Source organism: Aulonocara sp. 'chitande type north' Nkhata Bay, linkage group LG11 (assembly GCF_057382095.1).
Source record: "Aulonocara sp. 'chitande type north' Nkhata Bay isolate Kocher_YH1m ecotype deep benthic linkage group LG11, A_spYH_male_GT1.1, whole genome shotgun sequence".
Lineage (NCBI taxonomy): Eukaryota > Metazoa > Chordata > Actinopteri > Cichliformes > Cichlidae > Aulonocara > Aulonocara sp. 'chitande type north' Nkhata Bay.
This window is the reverse complement of record NC_141354.1, coordinates 17514638-17540766: the sequence shown is the minus strand read 5'-3', so window position 1 is coordinate 17540766 and position 26129 is coordinate 17514638. Positions and strand designations below refer to the sequence as shown.

Here is a 26129-nt window from a genome sequence, read left to right as displayed (position 1 = left end):
AAAAAAACAGATGAGACTTGTTTAGGGAAAGTAAGAAGGGAGGGAAGCAGGAAGGGAGCAGTGGGCTAGACAGGTTTGCAGCTCCAACCTGCCACACTGGCGCGAGTTGTCAACATGTTACGCCTCCTTTCGCCTCTCCTTTCCCTCCAGCTGAATCATCAGCTGGAGGGAAAGGAGAGGGCCAGGTATCTGTGTACTTTGACTCTCAGTGCATGATTGAAAACCCCTATTTAACCGCAGAAAGAATATGCAGAACAAACAACCTGGTTTAGTCATCACACGGACTCTCTCACACACACACACGCTCGAGTGCTTTTAAACTCATCGAGCAGCGCTTCCACTCTGTTGTGCAAGATTTTACATCTGTGTATTTCTACAAGTCTTTAGTAAATTTTAAACTTAGTCATCAAGTACGTCACTAGTAACGGAAGTAATAGAGATTTAATGATTATTATCACATAGATTTAACTCGTAGACATGTCATAAAGTTCATTCATTATAAATAATACATTTAAACTTACAGGATAGGGAGGGTTGAGAAACAACAACTGTTATTGCGACTGTGTCTGTTTATCCACCTGTTAATACTGTTTATGTTGCCTGTTAGCTTGTGTGTAGAAGTAATTTAATCCAGGAAGGAGTGAAAGAGGTAGCAGGTAGTCCTGCCAACATGCCTGGCTGTGTGTGTCAATAAGTCTAGTGTTGTGAATTGCCTTAGTTTAAACAACAGGAAACAAGCAGAGACGACTCATTAGCTTCACACCACGATATCCTCTTCGTGTGTGTGTGTGTGTGTGTGTGTGTCTGTGTCTAGAGAAAGACGCACCTTGTGGATAATGACTCTCGCAAATTCCTAAAACATTAGAGTCTTATTGATACTTCCTCTGGATTAAACCTCATTTCCTCCACTTAAACCACAAACTTCATGCACAAAAGATACAGGTGACAAATAAAAGGAAAAACCGACACCTTTGATCCCCACAGCGAGAAGATCTAGTAAGAGATAAGATAAGATAAGATAGAACTTTATTAATCCCTCGGGTGGGTTCCTCTGGGAAATTCGACTAGTAGTTATATTTTGGGAGTTGTTTTATTTTTGTGGTTTGGGTACACTTATTCCTTTAGGCTACGGTTACAATAAGGAGAACAGGGGTTGGAAACTGTGGCATAACAATAAATTATTGTGAATGTGTGTCATCAGCTTTTGATCTCTCTGCCTTTTGAAAGGGTTGATTGTAAGATGTGGACCACATGCAGTTAGTTTGCATCTTCAAACCAATTTTCGTACATCAAGACGGTGATAAAACAAGGATATAAGGGCAGTAAAACTGAGCCAGGCTTGTATCAGTTTGTAATTGAATGAGGTCAAGTTGGCATTTATGTGCAGTCTGTTTGTGATAATCCCACGATTAACTGTGGTAAATCTCAAATCTGTTGCAAATCCGTTGCTGTCTACATCAGATGCGTGGTGCTGTAGTGGAGCCAGCGGCAGGCTCGCCACTAGCGGACCGTTTAAAATCCACACATTAGACACGGCTCTCTCGGTCACACTGGACCGGATCTAAACAGGGCGAATTTAGACATTTAGAAACACCGAGATGCAGCTAGTTCATTTTATTAAGGACCAGCCTTCTACTAAAAGTATTGCAAATTTGCAGCTCAAAAGTGAAGGTGCCAGTAATGTACCTAAAGAACAACACAGTGTAGATGCAGGCTTTATACTTGCTCTCTGAGAGTGGCAGTCCGTATAAATGAGAGGAGGTTGAAGAGGACTCGGTGTGTTTGATAAAACTGACATTTTCTGTTAGAAATTGCTGGGGACTGTGCAGTTGTGACAGCGAAGACTCAGGTGGACCTTAGGATTTATCCAGAAAGTTGCTTTACTTGAAACTATTCCCCTGAAATGTGTGTGTAACAGGTGTATGATGTGTAGAAGAAAGCAAAGTGCTATTTACCCAAGCTGCCAGTGTGTTAATAAAGGCGTAAATGTATGCAACAGGATTGGAGTTGTGCAATAGGGCTGCTGTCTCATGTCCCGCAGTTAGAAAGTCTTGCTATGAGGATTTGTCTGCAGAAATGTTTGCATGCTTTGGAAGTGATCGCGCAACTGCTGTGACGGGCCGATAGAGAGGAGCAGTTGCACTTCTGAGTGAAAAGATCAACCTTAACCCGCTCGTCATTCACGGCATGTGGCTTGCATGCTCAGTATTATGCTTTACAGTCCATGATGCTGTAAAACACGTTACTGAGCTGAATTATTTTCACATCTTTATTAAGTCTCAAACTCTGCTGTTGAGCTTAGTAAATGCACAAGACGTCATCGTGCGTAACTACTCCTGTCTCGGTCTAACTCGGACTGACTGCTGCCACTCTCAAAGAGACTGGCGAAGGTTTTCAGTTCATCTCATTTATAAATGCAGGCAGACTGCCAACATGTTGTAATCAGCTGGTGTTAGTCTGCATTGATGAGTGTAACTCGTCAGCTCCATTAAATAATGAAACTTGTATTACTAAGTTTTGTGGCAGTCAATTTACTATAAATCCGAATAGATTTAACATCAGAAAGCAAGAGTTATTCACCCCCAATATTTGCATGATCGATGCCGGTAGGAGGATTTATGTATTTCATGAGAGGGTGGATATTATCTGAGGAAGCTTTATACTCATTCCTCACTATAAGTGTTGACAGCAAAGTCCTACATATTCCTGCTCCTTAATAATGCCGGATTTTACTGAAAGAACTGAAGGGAGTGTGTTTATGCATCAGTGTAAGATGCAGAAAAGGATACGTGTCGTTTTCTTTTTTTTTTCTTTTTTACAGTGAATAGAGTAGCTTCCAGTGTTTCGGGCTTTTAATCACATTTCTGCGCAATGATCAGTACAAAATGGAAACATCTCGGCACGTCTTTTCTCAGCAGTGCACACAGAGCAATGTTTATGTTTGTTTCTTCTCAGCTAAAAATACCAACCAGAGATTACTTTACATATGTTTGTCATGTTTACAGCAATCAATGGGTCTGTGTTAGTGTGTGACATACATATCTGAATGTTAGAGCGTATTAGGGTAAGTTAATAATTTTATAAGAATATATTTGCAGTGTTCCCTGTTTCATGCTTCCCTCTTCAGAGACTCGTAGTCAAAAGTAATGATGCAACTTGTTTAACATGCCAGAGTTAAATCTCCTGTATAGAGATGGCACAATACCACTTTTTTATGTCCAATACCAATATCTAAATTTGAATATCTGCCGATACCGACGTGAATCGATAAAGTTCATTTTATAATCAACAAAACTGTTTTGTTTTTTTTAAATATCTTGCTGCATTTTGTATAAGTTCATACTCAAGTTTAAAAAAAAAAAGTAAACTAAAGCTATTCTGTTATACCTGTATGCAAAAAATACACTGCACCCAAAATATTTCATAGTTCAGCAATACTGATCAATCTAATACACTTAAACCTACTCCATCCTTCCTATTCTGGTATGTTAAACTGTGCTTAGCAGAAATATTAAACAACCTAACTAATAGGGTTGCCAACTCCCAGCAAAAATAATAGGAAACCACCCCCCACCCTCCGCCTTATAATACTTAATCGACGTAATCTACTTTAATTTAATGCACATGTAAAACAAATGCACAGAAATCAATTATTTTTCTACAATATTTAAATAGATTCAACATTTTTCTTCAACAGAACTGCAGACTCCACAGATGGTACCTTCCCAAAGGAAAAGGTACTATAGCTTGCCAGGGTATATATTAGAGTTAATACTTACTATATACAATAATGGATTTCTACTTACGTCATTTTACGTCAGATGAAAACTTTGGTTGTAAGATTCAGATAATTATTTATTAAAAGCTCGACATTTTAAATGAGAATAAGAAAGAAAAGTATGTCTTTGTGCCCCCTTTTCCCTGTTGATGCCCTATCGGCCCCCCTGGCAAAACTTTGCTAGACCCGCACCTGTACAGTTACCAGCCGTCAGCTGCATAGAAAAGGATCCTGGTCTAGAAAGTAATATTAAATACATTCTAACAACAGCCGATCAAGCTTAAACGTGCTGCTGTTGTTTATCCACTTGTTTCCTCTTTCTGGCGCAAAGGGGGCGATAAACAAACAAGGGAGACGGACTCACGACAGAAAAGCCGATCGGCTGATCATTGATCAGTTTCATGATTGATGTAGTAGCAGGAGAGGGAGGGGGAGAAGAAGAGGCAGTTGCTCCATATATTGGTTGTTAAGCTTAACGTGGGAATGCTTTAAAAACATTCAGAGATGAACTTACACACTTGCTTTACTTCTCTGGGATAACTTTCTCTGAGACGAAATGCCGGTTTCGTAGCGACGCTCCAAATGCTCAACCAGACCGCCGACAGGTCTAGCAAGCCGCAGCCGCTCTATCACGTGACGCATGCTGCTCCAATGTGCTAAGCTTATGAGCTGGGTTACGCTATGTTGCAAGTTTTGTGAGGTGCTTTTGTGATATTTAATAGATCAGATTAAATTTTGTATTTCTCTCCGATATCCGATCCAGTAATTTAGGTGAGTATCGGACCGATGTCGATACATAATATCGGATCGGTCCATCTCCACTCCTGTCCACTGCCACACTGAACTTCAATATTTAATATGAAATTATCTCCAAATGCAACAGTCACAGTTAATGTTGTTACTATTTTTTAAACCCACATCTATAAATCTATGTAAAGAGTAATCTGAAGAAAAAAATGATTTGGGTGAATGAGATTTTCTTTTTATAATTTTTTTGGATGCTTTTACTTTTCACTCATTTAATTACTAAAAACTGGTGTCAAAATGTTTTTGTAAAGGAGATGTTAGTCATCTTGTTCATTATCAGCTTATCGTCTTGAAAAGTTAGAAGCTATTTAAGGATAATATTGACTGGCCACTTCTTTGCTGCTTTACCCAGTAACTGTAGTTTATCAATGAAATGCTTTGATGTGGGCTGAGCTCATAAGTTTCAAGGTTATCTTTCTCAGAAGGACTGAGGTCGTGTCTGAGTTACCACAGTTACTTGATTTGGTAAACAATTTATGGATTTACTTAAATCAAACAGGGTTATTTGTTTTTCTTTTTCCTCAAACACATTGTATTTAACACTAGTATGGGAAAGTACATATGCTTCCTGAGTTCAGTTTTCAGGCCCCTCTTCTATGGAACCAGCTCCCAGTTTGGATTCAGAAGACGGACACTAGCTCTACTTTTAAGATTAAGCTTAAAACTTTTCTTCTTGCTAAAGCATATAGTTAAGGCTGGATCAGGTGACCCTGAATCCTCCCTTAGTTATGCTGCAATGGGCACAGGCTGCTGGGGGATCCCCATGATGCAATGAGTATTTCTTCTTCAGTCACCTTTTCACTTACTATGAGTTAATAGACTTCTCTGCATTGAGTCATTAACCTCATAGGACCTGGCGTCCACATATATGGAGATCTCATTTTGGGTTGTCTAGCCCAAAATACTAAACTTTGCTCTACAAGGGCCTTGTATCCACTCACGGGAACATTATGCTGCCACTGTTCTATCGAAATGTAAAGCAAATGTTCTCATGTGTGGATCTTATATTTCTCAGAAACAAAAATTGGGTAAAACAAAATAAAATAAAATAATTCTTTGTTTTTACATTCATAAGGTCCCAATCAGCCCAAATAGCAAAGAGAAATTAAAAATGCATGCCATGAAAGTGTTCGGGTTAATCTCTGTCTCTCTTCCACGGCATGTCGTTTATCCTGTCTTCCTTCTCTCACCCCAACCAGTCGCGGCAGATGGCCCCGCCCCTCTCTGAGCCTGGTTCTGTCAAGGGTTTCTTCCTGTTAAAAGGACGTTTTTCCTTCCCACTGTCACCAAAGTACTTGCTCATAGGGGGTCGTGTGATTGTTGGGTTTTTCTCTGTATGTATCATTGTAGGGTCTACCTTACAATATAAAGTGCCTTGAGATGACTATCGTTCCGATTTGGCGCTATATAAATAAAATTGAATTCAATTCCTACACAATATGCCAACTATAATCTGGGAATGTATAGGATTGAATTTATCTGAAGATACTGGTTTGTTCTCTTGTGTTCCTCGTAATTGTTCGTCCTCTGATTGTAAAACATCCCTTTGATTTGCTTCAATATATCATTTTACAGTCACAAATTCAGTTTGGCTTTTTAAAATATGCAAAAGCACACACAAATTATTACCTTTGAGCCAGGTATGGGCTATCAAAATCCCTAAGACATGTCTCACCATACCAGAAGTCAGATGCTAAAAATTTATAGCTGATATGAGGAAAAGGAGTCAAAAAACTGGAACCTTTTGGGCAGGGAAGAACATTAGAAATGACTTTTAAACCGCAAACACATTTGAGCCCCTAACAAACAACAGTTTGAGCTCCTAATAATGCCCTCCCAGATAGACTTTATCCACATGAAATCATGTTACATCTTCTTCACATGCCAGCTTTTCAGTTGCCCCTACATTCTGGTCATGCAGAGCAGGTTTAAACACTTTGACTTTGTCTTGTTCTGACAGACCCGTAAACCTACCTTTGGAATGCTAACACAGTAGCACTGAGTGAGTGGAACAAAGTAGCACGGCAGTGAAATGTGGACATACAAGCAACCTCCAAACAAAACACTCTAATGGAACGCCAAGTAAACCAAGCAGTAACTTGTTAACTTTCCATGTGCTTCCACACATGCACTCACTGCTGCTCAGCTGATACTGCTAAGCACATACAGGGACATAGTCATATTTCAGCGTCTGACTCACCTCTCAGTTTCTTTAAGATATCAGATTTCTCTTGTTTAGTGTTTGAGTCATCCTGCCTTTGAGAACCACACAGTTTCACTCGGGGTTGTATTAGAATCTGTTTGTGTGACAGTTGAACATGTTTGAGTATTATTCTTGTTAAACGTTATCGCTGGGCAACAGGTACTGTTGATTGCTTACCAGTAACGACAGTACAACTTCTGCCGTTTGTCCACTACTTGTGTTTCTAAACTCGAGAAGAAAACTACGATTTTCAGCTCTGTAGACACCGACTGTGAAGGAAACCTTCATAAATGCCAGAAATTGTCAGAAACGGGAAAGAATGACGAGCAGGGATAGCAAACCAGGTTGTCTAGCGAAGGTGTGAATGGCTCTCATTCGAATATGCTAGGAGTAGCTCACTACAGCACTGCAGAAACAAACTAGAGTAATGTGTTGTGATTGGTTACTAGATTTTTCATTGATGGTGCGTTCCTGAAAGAGTTGGAAGTCAGTAAATCCAAGAACCTGATTAGATGACTCGGCAGGTATTTTTATTTTTTGAAATGCAAAAAAATAAGTAGTATGCTGTATTGTTAATGATACTGGCATGGCTCTATCTGGCCAAGAACTAGCCTTTTTCTGGAACGTGCTAACGCCAAGGTATCTGGAAAGCTTCATCAAATACAGGTAGGTAGGTAAACGAAACACTTAAAATAGAGAAGCGTTCAGATTCATAATCATTTTATTGCAGAAACGACAAGCAAACAGCACCGAAAACAACTGTTTAAACTTAAAATAGCTTTTAAAGTGTCCGGTAATTGTGTCGAACATATTAAAATGCCTCCAGCCTAGAACTCGCCGTGAAAGGCGCCGTCTCTCCTCATCGAGAGTCCACCCTCTGCATGACTCCTGGCAGTTTGAAAATATAAGACAATCGACTCATCATCATTAATGTAGCTGAAAAATAGAAAGTCACATCTTCTGACAACACTGATGTTAAAACGAATAACTTGAATGTAATCGAATAAATGGTGGGTTTTTTTTAGTAACTCCAGGCTAAGCTGCAACTCCCATTCTCAAGGTTAAAACCACTGCATTTGGAAAACATTAAAATGTGGATGCTTTAATTGAAAATGGCAATGGCCACAGGAAACATAAAAATGAAGTAAAATATTGACTTCAATTGTTTTACTCGTGTACAGCAGATTGCATGAGTCTGATTCTGAGTTGTGAGGACAGCACATTGATTCCTAAGCTAATACTGGAACAAACCATGAAGTTGCAGCAGACTTTGTTGCATAAAGCAAATCTGTTCAATTTACAGTTTGAGTATATCACACTAAGCTTGATTTAAGTGAAGTCAATACCTTTCAGAAATGGGTGTAAAAAGTGAAGCAGCTATCAGGATTTGCTTTTATATATAATTGTTACCACAAACATGGCGGGAAATTTCCCCCCACTGCAGTTCTGTTCATGATCCAGCAATGTTTACCAGAGTTAATAAGTTAAACTTTAAACTATGTTCTCTCACACCATACCCATTTTATTTTAAGTTGTTATAAGGAGTTCAAAAATGACATTGTGATGTTAGGTAAAAACATAAATAACTTACAAGAAATTAAGTGAAATCAAATTTAATATGAGAATCCTTGACCCTAATAATGATTCCACTTAATCCTGTGCTTAAATGCTGATCTTGCATGGTGGAAACTGAAATTACTAGCACCTAAATCAGATTTAATGTCAGGCAATATTTACTCCAGGGAAATGCTCAGATGTCTGCAACACTGAAAGACAATCAGACTTAGATTTCCTGCAAGCTTTCACTTTATCAGGAGGCAGTCCTGCGCCATATGCTCTTTCTGTACCAGGGTGCACCTGAACCTCTGAGTGATCTCTGGGGTTCACAGATGTGCTCCAGGATCACATGATGGGAGGATTCTGCAATGTCATGCTTTATGTTATGTTAAGAAGACACAAGCCTCCAAGGCTGTAGTCACCCTTCTTTGCAATGTTGCTAGTGAATTGTGCAATGGTACCCTAGATTCATTCTAATGTGACATGCCAAAATGATTGATGACATTAATTTGCCCCCACCCCCGTCGTGTCATTGTTAAAATAATTGAGTGACAGAAAGTGAATCAGTTAGCCTGGCCTCCGATCTCTGTAACTCTGGTTTTACTGGGCAGTTCACCTGATAAAGAGGCACAACTTTATTTTGCAGGACAGGTTTTTTCTCACTCAGGAAAACACCTACTGATGTGATGAGCTGCAGTGCTTCTAAGCACCTTTAGCCAGCTGTTGCTGTGATTTGGTGCTATATAAATGAAATTGAATTGTATTGAATTGAACTGAATTTGCCCATAAACTGCATTTCATTGCCTTGTACTTGTGACATGTGCAATGACAATAACGTTGAATTCTATTCTATTCTGATTAAAGATTATTACAAACTGAATCATTGCTTGTTTTGCGCACCCATATCTCATGTTTGTTTGTTTTTTAACACAAAGAAATACTGAAGCTTAAAAACTGACTGATACCCTCGATGAAAACTGACTGAAAGACTCGATGTCTACATCGAGTCTTTATATTTTGCTGGAAATATAGGAATAATTGCAATGATTTATTGAAAGATGAGCAAATATATATGCAGAAACAAAGTCTGTGGCATGGCATATTCTCAACAAAGCCTGAACTCTCTTAGCTTTCTGGTAAGTTTAAGTAGTCTTCAGGAATAGTTCTCCAGACTTCTTAAAGGACATTCAAAGCTCTTCTTTGGATTTTGGTTTCCTTTTGTACTGTTCTCTGAGGAGGCCAATCCATGACTTGTGTTTTTTTTTGTCTTCTAGATATGCTTTTACCACATCTGCAGTGTGTTTTGCATCATGGTTATGCTGAGAAATGAAGGCTCCCCCCCCCCCCCCCCCCCTCTAATAATTGTTTTATGGCTAACCTTACATTAGAGCCATTTCTTCAGCAAACAGTCTTAAGTGAACAGCAGATGCATCACTTTAAGGGCCAGATGCATGTCTTTGCTGTATCTCCCCCCCCCCCGCCCCGCCCCCTCTCCACCCCAATCAGCTTTTGATATCTTTTAGGCCAGCCACTTCTTCTTTTGTCCTCTACCTGTTCAGTTTCTGTCAATTTTTTTAGGAACACATTACACAACACGCAGAAATATGCACCTTGTTGGTGCAAAAACAGCATTTTATGCCTGGTAATCTTAAAATTTTGTGTTTTTGTGATAGGCTGCAAGTAAAAAAGTGCATGAGGAAGATTTAGTTCACTGTGTAGACACAACACTGGCTCGTTCCGTGACTTAGTTTCTTTTTTAATGCTTGAATGATTTATAGGTCTGCAGTTTGTGGCTTATGAGCCATTGCTCAAGACCACTTTAGAAAAAAGTACAAGAAAGTCTGGCTGCTTGGAAGCAATATATAAATAAATAGAGGTGGCTCAGTACTTTCACACAGTGTTGTTATAAGTAAATCAAGTGTCATTGCCAGCTCAAGAGAAATCTTCAGTGCGAGTAACATACAATCACTCTTTACTATAAAAAGGCTGATTATTATCAATACTTAATACAGCAACTACTTGATTGAAATTTCAGTAAGCCGGTTTAAGTGAATTCCTTTTTTATCACTTTATAAATGGCACTCTTTGTCTTATTCATTCAGGTTGAATATTTCTAATTTGCTTTGGGTGAACTGCTGAGTAAAGAAAGCACCAAAGCTTTCACGTGTCTACCTTTCATTTGCTTCAGGTGAGGCTTTTATGTTCATTTATCTGATGCCAAGATCTTATCTATATCTGCAGGGTCAGGTCAGGAGAGTGGAGTGGAATGGTAAATTACATGCTACTGCTATGCCAATGAAGGCTGGATGAATATGAAATAAAGTGCAAAGGGTCAGTCCATTTAACACCTGGCTAACCAGTCGTGAGTGGGATGCCTTTGCACCGCTACCCTCCTCCAAGTCTTCAGATGTGCGCGTGGGTGTCTGTGCTGAGACGTGTTTAAAATAACTGTTTGTGTGTGTGAATGGATGGATTTGTGGTGTCTGTGTGCTCTTATTACTCCTCCCTGAGACTAATGGAATGCGTACGCGTGCGTTCTCATTACCCTTCTCCGAGACTAATGAAGTATGTGTGTGCCAGCATGTGTAAGCGAGTGTGTTAAATTGAACTGCAGTTCTGCTCTGCTGTGTTCAGACTGTTTCATTAAATGATAAAGTTTACAGATGACTCCAGCGGGATCATTATTTAGTAGGCTCGCCATTCATTCCACGGCAGCCACCTCGATCTTTATAAATGACCCGCTGCAAAGAAAGACGGAGGTTATTTTGCACCGCAGGGTTAAAGACAAATAACTTTATTATTCTTTCAGGAGACCACCAGAGCCAGCGTGTTTGCACAACCAATTTGCGCTGATATCCAAGATGAGATTTTCTTTTCTTTTTTTAAATTTCAGATAGTGAGATGCTGCATAAATAAACATAAGATACATTTATTACATAGTTGTTTTTTTTCATTATTTCAAAAGAAATGGTCGCATAAATTGTTGCAAATATAAATTAAAACACTTGAAAAAGTTGCTCCATCTTCTACTTTTTAACCCACAAGTTAGACTGGGAGGCATCAGGGACTTGAGGAAAATAAAAGTAAACGATACAGGCTTAGAAAGTCTTTCTGACAGTTTCCTCTGGTGCCGTCTGAAACTATCACCTGTCTCATCTCATTCCGTCTGCTAACCAGTCACTCTTATTTCACTTCCCTACTCTTAATCTTGCCACAGTTTTCTCTAACCTCTTTTTCTAAAACCTTTCACATCTTCTAATCTTTAAGTTAATAAGAAATTGTGAGAATATTATGTTATTGTTATTTTCTTTTTGTCTTACCTGCAGAATTCACAGCATTGCTTCCATGCCGGTGCACTCATTAAGGTCTGCTAACAGTAACCCGAGTTTATATTAGTGCCACGGTGAAGCCGTGAACCCTACTTTCGCAGCTTTGATCTGCCTCTAACTCCTGTGTTATCTGTTCAGTCACCTGGCATGTCTTCTGCTGGTATTCACAGCCCCCTCTCGCTCATCCTTGATAGTGGCAGTGGGTGAGGAAAGTAAGTGATAACCAAGCAGGCCTCTTTCTCCTTGTCTTTCCCTGTAAATTGAGCTGCTACATGACAGTGCTATTACCTCCAGCTGCCACAGCTAAATCAAACACTTAAGTGTGTGAGTGATTACCTACACTCCTCACAAGTGTCCTTATTCCTTCCTCTTTCTTAGATTCCTTCCGTCTCTTTTGCAGAAGAATCGCAGGACACAACAGAAGAGGGTGTATCCCTGCAAACGTATCGCTTGTTTCTTCAACTTAGTATATCAAGAGTTTACATTTAGTAAAGCAAAAAGTAGTAGAAACCACCTCAGGATGGAGAGAGATGTTAAGCCATATTAATACTGTGAGCTACAGTATTTCAAGCTGCTTTCTTTAAGACACCTTTTGTCCCCATGCAGCCCCACATCGTCACATTCACAGCTCAGGTTTTTATCCAACATGCCCACCTTAGCTGAAGGTGTTGTTGTCATCTGATCAAAGAATGGGCTCCCAATATTCTTCAGGCTTCCTTTAGCGTTCTTTAGTTTGATGTGACTTGTCTTGGGGACTCTAGAAGTTCATCATGTGTAGAGGGGGACATTATGTAATAGATGAGTCTAAAGCATTTACCGGTCTATTTTTTAGAGCTAGAATTTTCAAGTGCCCTGCTGTCTTGGACAAAAAGAGGAAAAAAAACCCATGAATGATTATTTATTTTAGAGTATTGGACTGGACAGGTGGATCTTAAAGCTTGAAATCCGTAGCGCAGTTCCCACTGCTCTTCCTCACATCAGCACTGCTTATGTCAGACCTGAAATTCTCCCGCTATAGTTCTCAAACAGAATTTGTTTTCAGTCTCATTACAGCTGCTGCTCTCTCCCTTCCTCACACATAATTACACTTTCTACTTAAGCTGTCAGGTTACATGTTAATGTGATTGTATGTAGGACTTGAAGTTTCTTCAAGAGATTTTTGCCAACTTTTTTGCGTTTAACAAAAAATCTGTCAAAGCTCTTAATTTACATCTCTTCTTATTGCCGTATCTCTTTCTCTTCACCTCCTGACTCCTACGCTACAGGAGCCCGACTGAGCCAAACATTATCATTTCAGAGAACACACCCACACACACACACACACACACACACACACACACACACACACACACACACAGAATGCAGCACAGATGGCAGACATGGTCTCTTTCCCACACATGAATAGGTAAATATTTACCATCCCAGATTGTCTTTCTTCCAATCTCATCCTTCTTTCCTCCACCTTTTTATACCGTATACTTATTTTGTCGCTTGCTGCGTTTTGGTTTGTTTCCCGTCCCAGTGGCCGTGCCTTCATTTTGTCACAGGTCACGTTCACAGGCATCTGTTGTTCAAACATACACATATTTTAAATATCCGATGACGAGGCTCGTTCTGTGTCTATGGGGACTCGTGCACGTATGTATTGAACGTGTGAAGTCTTTAGCAAACAAAGAGTTGATGGTGAGATTTCTGAAGCTTAATTCAGCCCATCCAGGCTGATTAGGGATTAGCTGGAGATTTTAATAGTAGAGTTTAGCCTTCGTGATGGTTCCCTGTCCCCCTGTGCAAAACTTAACTAAAACCTAACTAATAGCTAATGGAGGCTGCTGTCTATGGGGGTGTTGTCCATTTGCCTCAGTGAAGCAGGAGCAGAAGTGACAGAGAGGAAAATACACAGACAAAGACACATGATTTTCTTCAGCAGCGCCTTTTAAGCACCTGCTGAAGTCTCACCATTAGTCATTAGAGTAGCGATTGACTGTATGCTCTTTCTTTTCTCTTCACATGTGTAATATATTCTCAAGGTATTCATTTGCTTTCCATTATAACACATCCATGGTCTCGGACTTCATCAAATAGTGACCAAATTAAATGCAGGTTTTCATGCATCCTAAATATATGTTTATGGTTCATATATGGGGAGATTGTAAGTTGTCAGTAGGGGTGAAAGCGGAGGATGTTTATGCTTTATTTAAATCCTGCTGAGTTTAACATATGAAACTTCATATTTAGACTTTAATGATGATGCTTCTTTCACAATATATTTTTAACATACATTTATTTTTGTCTGTGTTTTGTGGCAAATAAGACCCTCTGTGGGCTTTTCTTTAATAAATATAAAATCTTTATTTAACACTTTTGTCACTCACTCACTTTTAATGCCTCAGTTATTGAAATGTCCTTTTCTGCTTTCTGTTTATCTCCTTTCCACACACAGTTTTGGGGTTTTTTTGGTAAATCTTTACTGGTTTGTCTACTGGTTTGAAAAACACGCATTTTTAAATATGTCTGAAGGTTCTCAGTCATCCAGGTCATCGGAAATCACATGATAGGGTGGGGCCAGTTTTCACAATGAGCTCACCCCAAACCCTGGCTGATTGGGACCTACACCCGCTTTCACACCTTGGCTCATGTGATTAGGTAGAGGATCATCAGGGGGTCCTTTGTCCCTCTTTGGGGGGGGGACACTCCCACTGGGTTTAAATCTGGGACTCCCCATCACTGACTCTTAGAACTGCAGAAGCTTCTCGAATGAGAGGTGAAACGTCTTCAAGCAACTCAAAGAAGTCCAGACGCTTTTCTTTCCAAGCTCCTTAGACTACGCATTTTTAAAGCGCGCATCCTCAAAATTCTCACAAGCAACAGTTGTAAGAGCAGCATTAGAGCGCTACTGAATATCAGAAAGCGTTTTCTAGGCGTATAGGTGTAAAATAGAGCTTAAAAAATTCAGTGGAAGGATACAAAACTTGCAGGCTTTATTAAGGATTCAAAGACGTATGCATGCCTCATCCGCTGTTTAAATTATGCCCGGTGTTTTGTGGCAAATGTTAATACAAGGTTAAAAAGACAAACCCGTGTTTCAGGATTTGAAGTTTGTAAAAATAGCTCTGTTCTGCACCGCTTTAATTGAAAGCGAGTTGAGCTGAAATGTAATTTTACATCTTTTCCTTGATTTTTTTTACTTCCCATCTTTCTTTCTTTGGGTCTATCTTTGGTTCTTTGTTTCTCACACTCTCTGTTTTTGAAAGGTGAACAATAACAAGATCCATTTCTCCTCTCTCATTTTAACAAGGACAGTATCAGTGTGGTTCTTGTTCATTAGTATCACATATCACACCTCTGTCACCCTTAGATCTGGAGGAGGCAGAGGTGTCAAAATGACACATGTGCGCACGCATATTTTTTTACCCTCTCCTTCACCGAAAGAAAAAGCCACAGAAGTCGATTCGCACTAGTTCCTGCTCTTTCCCTCAGTATTCCATTTTTCTTCTGTTATTTTGCACCCCTGGCCTGAATTGTGCATTTTTCTTCATAGCAGCAATGTGTGAGTTTCTAGTAGTATTACAAAAATGAAAAGCACCTAGTGCCTGCCTTTAACTCCTCACTGCCACCACTACCCAAGGGCAATAGGAAATTAGATATACGTGCCCTCTGGAGATGCAAGAAACGTCTTTGTATTTAGAAAAAAGTGCTTGTTTGTTCATAGTGCTAATTTTATTTACCTTCCCTACCACTGCGTTAATAAAACAGCTCAGGGGATTATGAGCAAGAGCTTTAAATAGCAGTAAATTAGTTTATTCAGTATTTCTTTTATCCTTAGAATAGATGAGCTTTTCATTTTGTGTGTGTGATTAAATCTCATGTGATGCACAGGCTTTCTTAATTGTGGCTTGTAGGCCACACTGACACAATTGGGAGGCTCATCATCAGAAAATGAAATATATATTCTCATTTTCAGGATACTTTAGCTGACTGATTGTTGTAGGAGGGTACAGGCCTTCACTAGTTAGTTATTTGAAATACTCAGTAGAACTGCAGTTTCAGAAGATCCAAGGAATCGGTTTTAATGAACGATTGGGAATTATACATTTATTCAGCCGTTTGACCATTCCTTGCACTGTGTTTTAAACGTAGCTCCACTTCTCCATATGATAGTTGTCAGGCAGATCTGAGAGGTCAAGGATGCCTGTGCCCGCAAGCTGTGATTTAATATTAATGACCAGCAGCCAATTGGAAGTCATCAATAGGTCAGAGGTTATCTTGGGGTTGCAGATGCAGGAAGTTAATGTAATTAAAGATGCATCACATTGTCGATTGCAGAGAAAGTGTCTCTTCCACTCTTAATTTCTTTGTTGAGCTGTCTTCTCTTTGTAAGGCCCTTTAATATGCCTTTGTGCGTTTTGATTTTTGTCCAAATATCTTGTGCTTTGCATGGATTTTCATCCAAACACTCCTTATAGTTGTCTTTTTCTGTGTGTGTAGCACATCTGAAAGCCTTTGTAAGAAGGAAAGTGACTGGAGAAAGAAAACAGATTGAAGGCATAAATAGAAGGCTACATGTAATGGTCTCGTGAGTTGTCTTTGACAGGGTGCTGTTACATGAGGATGCTCCTTCTGATTCCACTCTGTGCCTGTTGTACTTTGATAGAAAGCTTGTAGTCAGTGGTTTGGCTTATTTAAATATACATTTTATTTTCTGTTCTGTTTAAAACCTTTTCCAGTTTCAATTTTTACAGAAGATTCTATTGGAAGGCCAGTTTCCCAAAAAATCATTTAGATTCCTGTACTTGTAAAATGCTTTGTCTTTAGAAGAATTCTCTTGTGCTACTTTGGGCTTTTGGGCTAATTGGCTGTTAATTGGAAGAAATAGTGATAAATAATAGTAATAAATGCCTAAATGCCTTTGGGATTAGGTGTTATCGCTGAAATTTGTGGTAACACATGCTGTCAGTCTCAATGGGAATGTCATGTCCTATAGGTATGCACCTTTTTCCCCTATGGAGTTCTTTTCCAAGCCACCCAACAGCTGTCAATACAAACAAAAATACATGGAAGAAATCATTGCATTTATTCCCACAACATTCTACTGGCCCCGATTAATCCAATGAGCCAGCCGGTCAATAATCAAATACTAATGATCGGCAGCAGAGGTTGCTAATTAGGTTTTGATTGGCTGAATCCTCCTGAGTCCACGGGGAAAGGCACTACCCTCCTTTCATGTTGTGGTGCCTTAGATAGTTCAAAGGTGCACAGCAGCAGTGGACAAATGTCTGTGATTTCCAAACTCGGGCAGAATCTTATGTAATAAATTAGGTAGTAGTTGGCTGTCAGTGATTGTACTGTGATTTGTTTTTGTGTGTGAAACCAAAGTAAAAGTAGTTCCACAAGATGGATAATATGAACCAGTGGTCCTAAAGTGCTGTAGATTGGTTTCATAGCAAAAGTGGATCTTTTGCTGTGGATTTTTAAAAGGTAAATGTTGATAACATGATGTTCTATGACATGGTTTTCATCTAAAGTAGTGTCCTGTAACTCTTGGTTGCACGATACAATTTGTCAATAAAGCTAGTGCAACACTTTTTGTGCTACAAAGTAGCTACCAGTATCTTTACCCAATCAGCTGAAATTGTTTAGTGTAACAAAAAAGAAGCAGGACAGACATCCATTATTTGAGAGGGATTAGTTTCCATTTCAGAGCAATAAAAATAGAGATGAATGCCTTTTTTATACACTATTTGTTTTTAAAATGATTTTCTAGGATATAGCAAAAACTTTGAAATTCCAACTAAGTGTCTCTGTCTTTCTTTCTCTTATAGAGTCCCTGGTGTAACTATTGCTACAGATATAATCTGTGGTTTTCCCGGAGAGACTGAGGAAGACTTTGAAGCAACCATAGACTTAGTGAAAGCCTATCGATTCCCCAGTCTTTTCATCAACCAGTTTTACCCCCGACCCGGTACGCCTGCCGCCAGGTTGGAGCAAGTACCAGCACATGTGGTGAGTGCAGACACGGACAGAGTTTCGATCAGATGCTCTGAAACATGCCAATTAAAGAAGCAAACTTTAGCTTATTGTTACTTAAAAATGTAAAAGCCTTTTCTATACTTGTGAAGATTTTGCATTATTTTAGTATCACTAATCCTGAGATGTATGGAGGAGTGACTGCGAGAGAACATAAATCAAGCTAATGCGCTCCATAGACATTTATAGACATTATTTAGCTGAAAATCTTCTTAAATAATAAATTGTCTGAAGCATTTTTCTCTCGACTTCCCAGGAGATCTACATGTTATTAGTAAACGTTGTCTAACGGTGGTAACAGTCTCATCTGAACACATTATTATTCTTTGTATAACCACCCAACTTGCGACACATCGCTTCTCTAGCTTCCTACATCTCCCCATCTGCTGCCAAATAAAACAATTAACAGCTAATAAAATCTTAATTGTTTGCAAAGGTGTGTGAGTGAGGGAGGGAGTGAGAAGCAACGCAGACTGAGCATATCACACTCAGTCACACCAACGTTTTCTTGACCTTTTCGCTCATGGATTTCTCAGCTAGATTGCTGTTTGGCGGAACTAAATTCTTATATAATGAGCTAAAGCGTTCATATGTATTATATCAATGCTAAGTAATAATGTAGTTGAACTTTATGATCACGCCGTTGATTATACACATTTTTTTCTTCATAATACACTTTAGCAATAGTACACCTTGTGATTTTTTTTTTTTCCACTTAAGGAACTAAACTTAACACGCGATTATTTGCAGTTGTTTGTAAAAATCTTTACTCGTGGAAAAGTTATTGGACAAAACGTGCAACAAAATGCAACAGCTCACATTACTGAAGTGCTGCCGTTGCACATGTGCTGCTTGTGTTTGTACTTCTACCTGAAATATTTTCTTTGACCTCCTTTTTCTTTAGTTTGACCTTTTACATATGCTGTACTCTATACCGTGTTGTCTTCTTTCTTGCCTTTATACTCCAATACTCTGTGCCATCAAAGTGTTGACACATCTCTTTCAAGTGGAGTGTCTTCATAAGTCATTCTCTTTTTCCCCTTTTCTCGCCTTCCTCACTTTGCTCTCTGAGGAGAAGCCGGGTGCTTCCTAGAGGGATCAATCCCCAGACACAACCACACTGCAGCTTCTATTCTTCTTTATTTCCCTCTTCGTCCCTTCTCCTCTGACCTTTATTGTCTGTGTTTGGATTATAGCACAATCAGTCCAAGACTTCATTCAGCTTTTTGAGTTTGAAATGTGACATGTAAGAAGACCTTTAATTGTCAAATTAGCATCTTTTTGTAAGACAAGAGCTTACAAAACTGCTTCAAAATAACTCAAAACACTGTAAAATCCTAAAAACTGGACTTCACTGAACTGCAGTGCTCTGCTTTTAATACATACAGAATATGGTTTGGCATTTTGCTGAAATAAACAAGCTAACCTAATCAAGAAGCTGATTGAATGTAGGGCTGTGCCATTATGGCCTAAAAGTACTATTGCAATTATTTATCATGTTTTTTTTTTATTGATTTTAAGCATCGGAAATATTTTTATTGTAGTGTCAGTTAAATATAACACTGATATGTTAACATTATCGTTATCTTTATTCGTGCTGCAAATCTTTGCATCAAAATAAAATAGTTCCTACTTATTTAAATTCATAGAGTCACTTAAAATAAAGTGAAGTAAATTACAATGTAAACATATTTGATATAAAGAAGCAAAATATCAAGTCTTTCAATTCTTTCATCGTGGCTGATTAATGGATGTGAATAAAATTTATAACTCAACATCTATGAGATCTCTCTCCATTTCCCCTGTGATGCACTGCCACTTTGGTAAAGTACCATATTTGTCCAGTAGGTAACTCTTTTTCCTGAAGTCTTACTAGTAGTCGTAAGTTGTTACTCACTGTGTTTATTGGACAAATGGAATACAACTACGGGACTACATTGTGGATTTCAGTGTTCTTGGTGACCTGGATGGTTACCAGTGCTGGGAATAACAGCATTGCAAGTAACGGCGTTACTAACAGCGTTACTTTTTTTCAGTTACAAGTAATCTAACTAATTACTATTCCTATCGTTCACTGTCTAGCACAACACCTGGAGCTAAGGGGGCAAAACAATAAGTTAGGACTGTCGATATATCGAGTTTTTTAAAAATATCGATATTTTTATACGAGATATAAGATGTGACAATATCGTTTATATCGATATAGTCTTTGTTACGTAATTATACTTGTGGAGCCGCAAGTTTGCCTCTCTTTCGTCAACTTTTGACTCTACGCAACGATACTCTGCCTCGCCTCTCTTTCACTGAACACAACTTCCCCTCCCCCATCGCTTCACCTGCAGGCAACGACAAGATATACACGGCAAATCTCCGTTAACGACTTACCACCCATCGCCCTGTGTGTGGGACTGGACGGCGTCAACGTGTTAATGAGCTAACCGCGCTAACGCCACGCAGCCCAGAGGGGCTGCACAGCCTAAAATCCTTTCATTTTCTCAAAAGTTGACAGCGCGCCTTATGTATGAATTCTGGTTGTGCTTGATGACCGCGAACCGATTTTATGTGGTACACGGCGCTCAGCAATCTGTCAAAAATGTTTGAGTACGACTTTGGTAAGCTACGGAGCCGCACCGCTTGATGGATTGTCAGAGCATTACAGCTACCGAGGAGCCTCGCGGAGTAATACGTACTGTGCTTCAATGTAATATTACCGTATTGTGTGTGTATAAGGACCATAAATGGCACCTGTTAAGAGACATGGTTACGAAGAGGATTTCAAACTCAAGGCTGTCAGTCACACAGTAGAACTTGGGAACAGAGCAGCTGTGAAATCTGTCTGTCTTTGTTATTATGCTCAGCGTCTATTAGTTTACATTTTGACTGCACAATTGTGAGCTCTTTGTTATGCACAAAAACAACATAGTTTTCTTTTATTTATGGAGCATTATTATTTAATAAATGCTCATAATTTATTTTTGAGTAATTTTTTTCATGTACATCTGTGCTGTATGTTAATAAAAGTGCCTGTGTGACATCTGGGACACAGCGTGACTAAGAACTCTTTTTGTTCTTTATGGCTTTAAAAAAATATCGAGATATATATCGTATATCGCCATCCAGCTAAAAAATATCGAGATATGAATTTTGGGTCTTATCGCCCAGTCCTAGCATGAGTGCTGCTGTTTGACTGCGGAAGAATAAAGTAGTCGTGGTAAGCCGATCACATGACCACTTAAAGACAAAGCAACAAGGTGATATATACCAGTTTATAAATTGTGTTGATAGGCCACGTAAAACCACAGTCATGATAAACAATATATATGCGGCGTTTTTTCCTCAATAGTTTTGTCACATTTACTGTCTAAGGACAGCGCTAGCAAGCACTCTCTACTTATGAGCAAAAACAAACAAACAAACAAAAACAAAAAACAGGACGTTTTAGGAGTGACGGCGAGAGAGAGAGAGAGAGAGCGAGCAGAAAAAGAGAGAGAGCGAGTTTTGATATGTGAGAGATTTGTGACATTTAGCATGTTTGGAGTGTGTAGTTGTCTTGTGTAGTTAGTTTGTAGTGTTGTGGACAGTTTTGTGTTGTGTGTCAGAACAATGAGGCGACTGCTGTCTCCAGGTAGAAACAGGAGTGATACACCTGCTGCTGTCAGACCTGCAGGCATCAGGCTGTGATGTTCTCCTTTATAGTGGACAGAAATTGTTTTTTGGGAGTGGCACAAATAATTTGTGTGGCATCTTATTGAGTGCAGAACAGCTGATTGTTCTGTAAATAGTTTGAAATGGTTATTTAAAAAATCAAGGTAAAAGGTAAATAACTTTGTTGTTTGCAAAACTTGTGCATAGGATTTTAAAATTGACAATTTATATTTGCATTTAAAGTTATGAAATGTGATTCATTAAACATGTTTGTGGTTGTTACACTAAAAAAATATAACTTTTTCTACTCTGATTTTATGTTTTTTGTCTGATTTTAGATCAATTGTGTTAATACAGTATGTCAAAATGAAAACATAAGTTTACATTCAGACACGTGAGGTTGTGCTGAAAAGGATGACACCAAACAAGGCAAAGTAAATAGTTTTTAAAGGTGAAATGTGGAGGGAAAATCAAAAGTAGTTAAAAATGGCCAATTATACCTGGGACCCCAGGGTATAATTATTATTTTTTTTAAGTAACCCAATAGTTACTTTTCAAGTAATTAATTACTTTCAGAATATTGTAACTCAGTTACTTTTTTGAAGAAGTAACTAGTAACTATAATTAATTACGTTTTCAAAGTAACTTGCCCAACACTGATGGTTACACAGACACACTGATGAGGCTCGCTTTTATAGACATCTGAGCTGATGCTGGGCAATTCACGAAGGTAACGTGTTCCTGGCCTTTATGTATTCTTCATACTGCGATTAGCTGTGTTGCATGTAAAGGATCCAGGACTTCATCTCCTGCCACGCCAGATGTTTGCATTTTGTCTTGATGATCTGTTACCTGTTGCATTTCTGTTTTTCATCCTAGTGTTATTAGGCTGAAACATCACATGCAGGCATGTGGAGTCAGGCAGTGATGAAGAGAGCGCTGTATTTGCTTTTTTCTTTAGCGCCCTGTTGGCAGAGCGCTCATTTTGAAAATAGTTTGATCATCGAGCACGATTGATATAAAAATTAAACTGTGTAGCCCTAAATAGATGCCGTGATATGTCGGTCCAAAACCTGTGACCTGGCAGTCACCCGTGCCGTGTTCATTGCTCAGTATTGCACCCAGATACCATCATGGATCCAGAAGTTTTAACTGTACACCAAAAACATGCTGGATATTTCTTATCTTGGTGAGGCAACATCTGTGGTTTAAATAGTTCTCAAATTGATACTGTTGCACTGAGTCACTGGGTATACTGGAAAAAAATCATTGTAATAAAGAACAGACTTGCCTCACATGGACAAAAGTCCATATTTAGGTGCCTAGAATAAGATGGCAATCATTTGTTTTTTGTTATTAAACTTTATAGAAAATGTACATTTTGAGGAACAATTTAAAAGTGACAGAGAATGGTATACATTTCTTGTCAGAGAGACAAGAAATATATACTCGTGTGGCTCTCTATACCGTACACCTGCTTCAGTGGTTAACATCACTGCATCAGTCAGCATGCACCTGTTTTCAAACACAAACACACACAGCAAACAGACGACATCTAAGCCATGTAGGGTCGGTCATTAATAAAGTGCACCAGATGGTTTGTCTGGAATACAACTGTGTTCAGTAGCCACAGGAGGGATGGATGGAGAACTAGATGGATTAGGAATGGAGGTCTTAGATAAAGAGTGTGTAGGAAAGGAGAGCAGATAGAAAGCACTGCTGAAAGGGAGATGGATGGAGGAAATAATGAGACAGGAAGAAATGCATAAAGGGACATGTCCACCGTGATGCATGTTGGGGGTTCTGCCTCCTAAATGTGGCCGCTGATGTTGATGTAAATGTATGTAGTGAGGTTTTTCATAGTTACAGTTTGGTTTTGAGGGAAATGAAGTAAACCATATTTACTATATTGTACCAATGACTGCTAATGGGTCACCACAGGGCATCTTCTATGTCCGTCTTGCCCTATCCCTTGCATCCGTCACACCAGCTGTCTGCACAAACTGCTTCTCTACTCCCTTGAATCTTCTGTGTTCTTGCCCAGCAGCTCTGTATTCAACATCCTATCTCCAACATACCCACTGTCCCTTCTCTACACGTGTCCAAACCAGCTTTGTCTCCAAGCCACTCAGCCTGAATTTGTGTCTGATACACTCATTTCTAATGTTGTCCATCTTGGACACCCTCAATGAAAATCGCAGAATCTCTGGTCCGGGCTCCTGTCTTTTTGTTAGTGCCACTGTCTCCTGAAAATACATCTGTATTGTACTGATGAGACTCGATGTCACTGTGTAGAAACGACTCCTTTTCAAAAACGAGGTTTTTTTTCACGCTTTGCTGCTTTGGCACTCGATGAGCTGAGGACAGAAAAGAGAATTTGGTGCAAATATTTGGTCATTTCTAAATCCTGATTTTTAAGGTTAAATTGTTTTAATTTGACATTCTATTCTCTAACAAGCAAACAAATATTTGATTAGAAAAATACAGTCATGAGTGAAGCCTGTCCATCTTCACGTCCAGCTGTCCTGTTCTGTTATGACCTGCTGTATTAGATGACTTATGAGAGAATACTCACTTTAGATTCGAGTGTAGGAAAACACAAAGAACAGGAGACCACATGGATGGAGAGAGAAAGCTATCGTGTTGAGAATAAAGGGAAGTGAATATTATTAGCTTGGATCCCTCTAATCATCCCCAGGTGACTCGAACCTAGCCTTGATGAATGAACTTGCTAAGTAGAAGCTGTTTGGATGTCTGCTGGTGAGGCCGGGTTTTCCAGTGAGCAGCTGCACGAGACAAAGAAAAGAAAAAAGTGATAGCGAAAGAGATTGGCTGCTCAAATGGGACAGTGTTTTTAATTTCCCCTGGTTGTAATTGGTTAAAAACTCCATTACCCACGAGGCACCAGTGCAGTAGCTGTCAAAGTAAAACAGCTGGCCAGCCACCAGTAGCTCCATCTTCAAGCCTCTGTATCATCTATCTATGCCTGGACGCACACTCAGAAAAATCCATGCTTCCCCTCCGTCTCTGTCTGTATTTGAGACAAAACACTCCTACATGCATAACAGGGGAGCTAATAACAGTTGGTTAAAGGGAGTCTAGCAGGTATTAAGTTGAGTTAATGGTTAAATTGCTGTCTATGCTAGGGAGGCCTACATTTGATTAATGAGCTCCTAACCCACTAATAATAGAAGACATTGCATTTTAATGATACTTTTTTTTTCTTTTTTAATTCAAATGATTTTTTTCTGTGTATAGGTCGTCAGTGCGCTGTTATAGCTGGAGGGAAAAGCAATAATAGTGTGTGAAAAATAAAGTAGGCTTTTTGACTGAAGGGAATTTTGTTTGATGTTGAAGAAGGACGATTGTGGTGAATAAAGTGTCATTTTTTTAATTTGGAGAAATTCTTAATTAGAACACTTTGACTGTTGGTGCACTTGAAGCATATACTCTCAAGAAAGCTTTTCAAAACCCTTTGGAATTATGTAGATATCATAATTGATTACTCACAAAATGTGATTTGATCTTTTTCTAAATCGCAGTTATAGACAACAATAATCTGACTAGACAAATAACACAGCAACAGCCATACTTATCATGCCTTATTGAACACACTGAGTAATCACTTTACAGCCCGGGCTCGAGAAATATACGAGCCTCGGTGACTCCCCAAAAGCTACTTGGAACCAGGTGTTCCATTAAAACGAATGCAATTAGAAGTGCAGGTTGTAGATGTGCTCCACCTTAAAAACAAAGGTGTACAAAATCTGGTTACTTTAGAAGAAGCATTTTACACTTTTGCAGCATTTCCTACTTTGTATCCATCAATCTATTAAAAAAATGGGTGGCAAGAGCTCTGTTGCTGCTCTCCCTAATAGTAGTTGTGCCACAAAGATACCACCAAGAACAAAATGTGCAATTCGGAAAGAGCTGATATAATCTAAGGACACCATGAAGGAAATCAAAAGAATTAAGAACATCTCGGGCAATGTTCTCATATCTCATTGGATAATGTTCTGTGCGCAGATGAGACAAATTGACCCTTTTTACCCTTTTATCTTAGCTCTGCACAACCCCAAATTTAGAGGGGAAAGGCAACAAACACTATATGTATTTTCTAATTTTTATCCCTTTATAGTCCCCACACGTGAGATTTTTGTAGTCCTCTGCATTTAACCCATTCACTCTAGTTTTACACATTCATGAAGAGACGGGGTAGCTGTTGGTGGATTCGGGGCGAACACTCTACCTACTGAGCCATCCCTTCCCTGTACAACACGGGAGCTGCATAGTTTGGGGCTGTCCTGCTTCATAATGCCTCAGGCTTGGATGGCTTGCAGTCACTGATGGAAGAAGGATTTGGTTATTTTAGGAAATTTTCAGCGACCAGTCTTTGATCTAGTACTCGGAGGAGACGTTGGGTGATCCAAAGTCTTTGGATCTGGCTAAGTCAGGGGCGTGGCTTTAACCCTGGTCAAATGACTCAGGGGGCCTTTTCATGCCAGAAATGTTGATGAACTGAAAGTGCTTTGTAGGAGATAATGATCCACAATTTCTCTTATAAGCAGATACTCATGAAGACTCATGCTGCTAAATAAACTTTGCTACATTTTAGCAGTTTGCATTATATATCTGTGGGACAGTGGTGTGGAAAGCCTCCAGCAAAAGTCCTGGGCTCAGGTCCACTGGCCGGTGCATTTCTGAGTGGCTTTTTCAAAGCCATACATTGGCTTTGAAATGTTTAACTGGCAATTGTAAACTGGATGTAGGTGTAAATGTCTATGTG

General features: G+C 39.2%; 1 protein-coding gene across 2 annotated transcripts in view; it reads left to right on the top strand.

Annotated features, from left to right (window-relative positions):
• Positions 1-26129, top strand: part of cdkal1 (CDK5 regulatory subunit associated protein 1-like 1) — a 259083-nt gene that overhangs the window by 170693 nt on the left and 62261 nt on the right. For both annotated transcript variants that reach the window (XM_086310824.1, XM_086310823.1), the window contains exon 11: positions 17494-17674. In XM_086310824.1, the coding sequence (XP_086166950.1) occupies positions 17494-17674 (181 nt within the window). The remainder of the gene's footprint in view (positions 1-17493; positions 17675-26129) is intronic.